This window comes from Dipodomys ordii, unplaced genomic scaffold, assembly GCF_000151885.1.
Source record: "Dipodomys ordii isolate 6190 unplaced genomic scaffold, Dord_2.0 Scaffold3, whole genome shotgun sequence".
NCBI lineage: Eukaryota > Metazoa > Chordata > Mammalia > Rodentia > Heteromyidae > Dipodomys > Dipodomys ordii.
Genome location: NW_012267219.1, coordinates 352,232 through 360,603, shown reverse-complemented (window position 1 = coordinate 360,603; position 8,372 = coordinate 352,232). Strand labels below are relative to the sequence as shown.

At 37.0% G+C, this 8,372-nt stretch overlaps 1 protein-coding gene across 1 annotated transcript; it reads left to right on the top strand.

Moving 5' to 3' along the window:
• Positions 1-2,003: 2,003 nt before the first annotated feature.
• Positions 2,004-2,933, top strand: LOC105988173 (olfactory receptor 6C76-like). Its single transcript, XM_013019719.1, has one exon. The coding sequence runs from the start codon at positions 2,004-2,006 to the stop codon at positions 2,931-2,933; it is 930 nt and encodes a 309-aa protein (XP_012875173.1).
• Positions 2,934-8,372: the final 5,439 nt, after the last annotated feature.

Genomic DNA, 8,372 nt, shown 5'->3' with positions numbered 1-8,372 from the left:
TAATAAGTAGAATGTTATCACCTTCTTTTTCTGTTCCACTGTAAGTTTGGCTCCAAAAATCTGACAAGGTACTTACTTGTCCTCCTTCCCTCCTTCCTTCCCTTCCCTTGCCTTCCCTTCCCTCCCTGCCTCCTTTTCTCCCTCCCTCCCTCCCTCCCTCCCTCCCTTCCTTCCTTCCTTCCTTTTCTTTCTTTCCTCTCTTTCTTTCTTTCCTTCTCTCTCTCTCTTTCTTTCTTTCTTCTTTCTTTTTCTCCCCCTTTTCCTTGCCTTTCCTTTTCCTTATCAATCTATTTCCACTTCTCTATACCTCCCTCCCTCCTTCTCTCCCTCTCTTACTTCCCTCCATCCTTCTGTCTACTTTTTCTCTTCCCCCCTCTCTCTTTTCCTGTCTGTCTCTGTCTTTCACTCATATTACAGAAAAACATGATCTCTGGTTCTGAATTCCTACTCTGAATCCAGTTCTAAACTGTCCATTAACCCACAGACCTTCCTCATCTCTACATCCTTTACTCCTAAATAATAACTAATCACCAAAGACACTAAACAACAACAAAATTCTTACATTATTTCACTTTCAGACTTAATATAAATTTAATGCTTGGAACTGCCTTTAGGGCTTTTGATACTGCACCAGTCACCCAGATTTCTCACTATAAATTGCAGAACCTCATGGGCACTTTGATTAGTTCTGGTTGAACTACCAGAAACCAAGATCTTGTCCCCATCCTACTGGGCAATCCAAAAAGCAGGCTCCATTTCATTGTATATAACCAGAACCATCTAGCCAAACTCTACCCATATAGCATATAATTACATGATTATATAAGGCACTTCTCCATAGGTGGAGAAGTGTACAAATTCTCCAAAAGGAAAGCATCAAATCTTGACACTCAGAGGAAAATTTGAGCCTGAACAATCTCACTGCTGCTCTGCTATGAGATTACACAATTGTAAGTACATATTTTATTTCTTACTTCATGTTTTTTATTAGATAATAACTGTATATACTAGGTCATTTAGATTTCGTTTAGGAAGTGATCATATGCTATTTTATTCAGAAAGTAAAACTTGAAAGCTTTTAAAACATTGCAAAATACTGTTCGTTTCTTTAGAGGTATATGAATATTAGATTGATGTTTGTAATTCTTTTGTTAAAATATTAGTTCTCTATATATATCTTGGTGTTTTTTGTTTTGTTTTGTTTTTGTCTGTTGTGGGCCCTGAACTCTGTGCTTGGGTGCTGTCCCTCAGCTCCTCAACTCAAGGCAAGCACTCTATCATTTGAGACACAGCACCACTTCTGGCTTTTTCTGCTTATGTGGTGCTGAGGAATCAAATCCAGGGCCTCATACATGCAAGGCAAGCACTCTACCACTGCGCCACCTTCCCAGCCCTCTCTCTATATCTTTAAATAACTCAAAAACACTTTTGAAAATTTTTCCTTTTCAGAAAATAGATACATGGTAATTACATTACTGTTTTATTAATAAAGTAACATCGAAAAATTTAAAATTACAATCTAAAGATTTTTTAATAGTAAGATATATTTGGTAGGCATATTTTTCTTTTATTCATGCATTTATTAGTGCCATCAAATGATTAATTAAATATCAAGTTGCTAGTTATGTAAGGTTGATAAAAGACATTTTTTATTGTGAAAATACTGTACAGAGGGGTTGCAATTACATGGGTTAGATAATGAGTAAATTTCTTATCAAGCATGTAGCCTCCTCCTTTGTTTCCCCTTCCCATCCCCACGTCCCCCCACCCAATCCTCCCTGCTACACACCCCCCCAGCCCCCGCACCAAAGTTGTAAACTTCGGATAACAGACATATTTTAGTGGTGAATAAGTATTTCACAATTTGGTCACTGACATATTTTTTCATTACTGGTTTTACATGTTACTTAACCAAGTAGGTAAGAAAAAGATAAAATCTTACCCTGTTTTAAGTAACTGTTTTCCCTTTTGATTTTTAGACTTGACAAAAATCAACACCAGAAATGAAAAATCAAACATCTGTGAAAGAGTTCATTCTTCTGGGATTAACAGATGACCCCACACTAAATATTTTGATATTTCTATTTCTATTTCTCGCTTATATGCTGAGTATTACTGGAAATCTGACCATTATAACCCTCACACTGATAGACTCACGCCTTAAAACACCCATGTACTTCTTCCTTAGGAACTTCTCCTTCCTAGAGATCTCATTCACAACAGTTTGTATTCCTAGATTCCTAGTCAGCATTGCCACTGGGGATTTGAGCATTTCCTATAACTCTTGTATGACTCAGGTGTTTTTCTTATTACTCCTTGGTTCAACAGAATTCTTCCTTTTGACAGCCATGTCCTATGATCGTTACGTAGCCATCTGTAAGCCCTTGCACTATACAACAATAATGAGCAGCAAGGTCTGCATCCAGCTTGTAATTAGCTCCTGGCTTGCTGGGTTCCTCATTATCTTCCCACCAATCATCATGGGACTTCAGTTGGATTTCTGTGACTCCAACACCATTGACCACTTCACATGTGACTCTTCTCCTATGCTGCTCATCGCCTGCACAGACACAACCATCCTGGAACTCCTGGCATTTTTCCTGGCAGTATTCACCCTCATGATGACCTTAATACTAGTGATCCTTTCCTATGCCTTCATCCTCAGGACAATTCTGAGAATCCCTTCTCCTGAGCAGAGGAAAAAGGCCTTTTCCACTTGTTCCTCACACATGATCGTCGTCTCCATTTCTTATGGAAGCTGTATTTTCATGTATGTCAAAACTTCAGCAAAGGAAGGAGTGGCTTTGAGCAAGGGCATAGCAGTGCTCAATACCTCTGTTGCCCCAATGCTAAATCCTTTCATTTACTCCCTGAGGAACCAGCAGGTAAAGCAATCCTTTAGGTACTTGGTCAAAAAAGTGCTTGCCAAATAAATTTGAATGGTAAAGAAATTCATTTCCTTCAACTTGAACGGGATCTTTTATGACATGAAATATTAGCAATGTTTACTTGATCTGTAATTGGCATTTAAACTCTGACTGCTAAAAGCTATTAGGCCTAAAGGTGGGCCCATGAATTTGTTAAAAAGCATCTCTATCATGTTTCATCTGTCCTTTTATTCTAAACCATTCACTTTGTAGCCACCTTGGAATCAAGGAAGAACAGGATTGTTCCATAACAAGCACCTGAAACTGTTGCTGAAGAACAGTAGATCCTAGCAGAACAGACAACTTGTTTTTGCTCATTTATTTTTTTCCTGTCCTTTTGTTCCTGAGCTTCTTTTGCTCAAGGCTATAGTACTCTACCACGTGAGCCAGAGTACCACTTCTAGCTTTTTCTGAATAGTTTACTGGAGATAAAAGTCTCAAGAACTTTTCTGCCCAGGCTGGCTTCAAACCATGATCCTCAGATCTCAGCCTCCTGAGTAGCTAGAATTACAGGCATGAGCCACTAGCGACTGGCTTCAGACAAGTATAGGACAGTTACCTGTCCTAAGTTGGACAGTTACCTGTAATGATGAGACAATATCTTGAAACAAGTGTAGTCATCTTATGGGAACCAAAATGCTCTCCTGAAATGAGGAGATCATTCACAACTTCTCCAATCTCAAAGAAACAGTTTTGAGACAATGATCAGAGAAAAGGTCATAAATACCATGAACACCTGTTTCCTCCTACTCTTGTTTCTTTGGCCACTTAAACCTCATGTCTATACTCAGTGATGGCTGATCATGAACTACAGTGCTGTCTCTCCATGGCTGTATAAACTGTGTAATAAAAGTTTTTGTCTCTTTATTTGACATATGGTGTTTTGGCCCAGAACCTAAAATTGCAATTACACATTCACTGCTTTATTTAACTTCCTTATACTGAACTTCCTTTGTTCTTCATGCCTACCATTTTGACCTTATTGTCATGATTACATGTTTACAGTGTATATGCCCTAAAAATCCTGGTAAGGAGAGATGGATGTTACAAAAAAGAGAAGATCATTTTGCAAGAATACCAGAATTTAGTTTTAAATAATCTATAAAGAACTCTCCCATTTAGTAATAAGAGCAATTGATAAAACTTTCCATCAGGCAATTCTGAAGTTATTTTTTCAAGTGCATGAGCACAGAGAACCTGTCAGGCACTACTTCCTAGCTCTGCCATGTTCTATTCCTTTTGCATGTCCATTTCTTCGTTATAAAAACTGGCCTATACTGGCCTATGCTATATACTAGCCTATACTGTTGGGAACCTAGGTATTCTATTGTCATTGTGGATGCCATTCTTTGTTATTTTAATGCATGTGTCTTCATCCTGTATTTTGGGCAGCAAGCACCCTCACCAGGAAGCATCATGAATGAACTCTAACTATGGTTGCTTCATTCCCCATTCCTCTCCAGTTGGCAAATGCTGAAACTTGGGCTTTATTTGAGGCTTCTTTGGGAAGAACCTACATTCCCTTTATATCCTGAGAGGGAACACCTGTGGTTTTTTTTTCTTTGTATGTTTTCTTGTATAGTTTTATTTTAATAAGTTTTTTATTGTGCAAATATTGTACCAAGGGGTTACAGTTACATGAGTAAGATAATGAGCACATTGCCTATCAAGCATTGCTGCCTCCTACTTTGTTTTTCTCCTATTATTCTTTCCCCCCCACATCCACAACTACACTCACCCTCCACCCACCTAAATTGTAAAGTTCATTTTTCAACATAGTGTTTTGTACATCTCATTGTTACAATGGGTCAACCTGTATCCCTATTTAAACAATTTGTTTTTTCCCTTCCCCTCCCTAAGTTATACCAACATCAAATACAATGAAATCAGGGGTTATACTGTGGGGGAGGGACATACAAAGTAACAAAAAAATTGCATGGTACCTTATAAATATATTAGAAACAATAGCAAGAAAGAAAAACCCACTTATGTCCCTATCTTGGGGTTTATTTCACTTAACATTATCTTATCTGACCTTTTCTGCTTGTCCCAGACATATACTAGTTATGTATCTTTTTTTAACATCTAGTTTAAACCTGTGTGTGTTCTATTTCCTGAGAAGTTCTTGAGATTTCTGGTACAGTGATGTTATCCTAAATTATTTTCCATGATTTTCTTAATGATTTTTATTTCTTTATTTTTTATTTCCGTGGTTTCTTTATTTTTAATGGTATTTTAGAGGGTGTGGGCATCAGAATTTGATAATATCCATACCTTGATATAAACTTTTCCTCTCAGAAGTTGATTTTTAGAATTAAAGTATCCTTAAGACTCATTTATTTGCTTCTTTACTGTCTCCTCCCTCAACAATCAATGTATGAACACTTACTGTCACTTAACCTAGCACTTTTCTTTGAAATTCACTCAGATTCTCAGCTATAACCACTGCTTAAATCTCTTAATCTCTATGAGATTATTGAAAGAGCTGTGAACCTCCACAGCACAGCCCCTCAGGGAAACTCCAAACTGGTGAAAATACACAATCAAAAGAGTTCAGTTCAGTACATGAAGAACAAGTTTTGTGTTGGTGCCTTAAGACCAGGAAATCACACCAGGAGTGCAGGCTGCTGTAACTAGAGCTCCCTCAGTGTTTTGGAAATGGGGAATGGAATGAATATGAATGCCCACAACACTGTAAGCATTTCTAATAAAAATTTATCTCCTTTTTCTTCACTAACTGCTCCTCTGTTGCTGTTCCTTATAAGACATCAGAGTCTAAAAATAGGATTCTCTCAGATCTCTTAACTTCATGGTTTCTTCAGTCAACAGACTAATCCTTTGAGTAGCTTACTCTGTCATCTTTCAGGAACTCAAAGCATCAGATTTTAATTGTGATGAGCTATTTTTAATCTTTTTTTTCTTTCATGAAATTTTTCTGAAGTGGGGAAAGGGGAAGAACATTTCAAGTGGGTGTTTTAGAGTAATACAGTTCTCTAGGCTTATCTTCAATGTAAAGCTTTATAGTGAAAGAAAGGAGCAAGGAAAAGAAAAGAGCAAAAGCAAGGCAGTTGAGTAATCATGAGGATATCTTTGTTCCCAGGCAAGGATTGTGGGCTGACTGCTACAGGAGTTGAGAAAGCTTCTTCAGGTCTGTTCAAGCTCTTTGGTTTCATGAGGCCTGATAATCTGAGAGCCCAGGTTCCTAGAGTCATGACTTCAAGCCCCATTTGCTTGGCTCGTCTTGGTAGAGCAAGTGCCACACGGTCTGGCACTCCCATGATTCTGTTCTTTGCAAGCTAGGAATCCATTTTCTAAAGACTTGTCCTCAAATGAAACTCCAAAACACCTAATCTGAGGTGTCTTATTTTCCCTCTGTTTTTGTCAGCATCTGTAAGTACATCTGTATATTTATTTAAGAAATCTATAATACTTTACTAAATCACTCAACTGGCATATAGTTGGTTTCCCAAAAGAAATTCAGATCTCCTCAGAAAATTGTTTCTCCTCATTATTGTTGGCTACAGAATCTCTAAGTTGTCAGGATTTATTTTCCACTCCAACCTCTAATTCATGTTTTGTTTTTGAAAATGACTCTAGCTCCTTGGTGAATCTGTCTTCATTATAACTAGTAATTGAAAGGATAACTTGAAACAATTATTCAACAACTAATCATTCTCTCATCAGTCTTTCTCTTTGCTTCTTGTATAGCCTAACACTGTAGGAATAATTCTCTATTCTTTATTCCTCTCTAATACCAAATGGTTCCCCAAAGGAACCTAATTGAAGTGTTCACAAAATTAATTATGTTGTAGATGTAGTCTATGTCTCTAGGGGTTTGTCTATTATGTTTTCCTCCTATGTTTTCTTTCTTTTTCTTTTTTATTGTGAAAATACCGTACAGAGGGGTTACATGGGCAAGATAATGAGTACATCTCTTATCAAGCATTGTTGTCTCCTCCTTTGTTTCCCCTTCCCATCCCTTCCCATACCCACCCTGTTCCCCCAAACCCGATCTTTCCCCCGACCCCACCAAAGTTTAAAGTTCGTTTTTTGACATAATGACTTGTACATCTCATTGTTGCAATGGGTCCACCTGTATCTCTATTTAAATGATTTGTTTTTTCCCTTCCCCTTCACAAATTATACCAACATCAAATACAGTGAAAGCAGGGGTTATACTGTCGGGGAGGGACATACAAAGCAACAAAGACATCATCTTATAAATATGTAAGAAACAATCGCATGAAAGAAAAAAGCATTTGAATACTTATCTTGGGGTTCATTTCCCTAACATCAACTTATCTGACCTTTTCTGCTTGACTCAGACATATACTAGTTATTGCAAATAAAGGAAACCATGGGATCTATGTTTCTTTGGGCCTGGCTTACTTCAGTTAATATAATTTTTTCCAACCCAGATGTTCCTCCTATATTTTATAACATGCAACATGTGTTTGTTTCTTCTGGGGAAATTTTTTTTAGAAAAACAGCAATTCAACAATGTCAGAATGCCTTGTTAATTACATTTTAGTTATATCCTCAAAAAAAAGTCAGAAAAATCACAAAACACAAGGCATTCAAGTTCTCCATCCCTAAAATATTGGAAGCCTGCTACTTAGCTTTTTTTCATCCCCAGATTGAGAAATGGATGACTTATGGCAAAAAAGGGTCTAGAAAAAATGTTTACATTTTGTAATTTTGAGTAGTTGTACAAAGTTTCATTAGTCTGGTAAAAGGTACAAAAATGAAGTAACTTTTTGGCATAAAGCATTTTTTTTTCTAAAAGGAAAGATTAAACTAGGACTGCACCAACGTTAAAGTGAGGGCAGTTGTTATTTATCTTTTGAATCATGAGCCTCTTAATAATAACTTAGTAACAATAAATATTAATATGTCTTTTAAATGTGTTATAAAGACCTTTTGTCACGTTTTATATTCTCTTTTTCAGCTTAACTATTTCTGAATTTGTCACAGCTGAGTTCAAATTTGTATGACAATTGACTCAGGGAAGAGTTAGGTAGCATTTTCTTAGCTCAATTTCAGTGATAACACAGACACAACAGACACAGAACTTGCAACCCATAGCAGTGTAATCTACACTGTGTCTAATATTCGCACTTTAACTCTCTAAATTACCATGCTCAAAAAGAGATAAGAAAGGAAAGGAAGGAAGGAAGAAAGGAAAGAAGGAAGGAAAGTAGGAAGGAAGGAAGGAAGCAAAGCCCAGGGTGTTCTTGAACCACAGTCCTCAGATCTTCCTGAGTAGCTAGAATTATAGGTGTGAGCTACCAGTGCCCAGTTTGTTCATCTTTTTATAAAAATTAAAAATATTTTTTTAATTTTCCCTCAAATTTTTTTAATTTTATTTTATTTGTGAACATACTGTACAGAGGGGTTACAATTACATGGGCAGGATAATGCATACATTTCTTACCAAGCATTGCA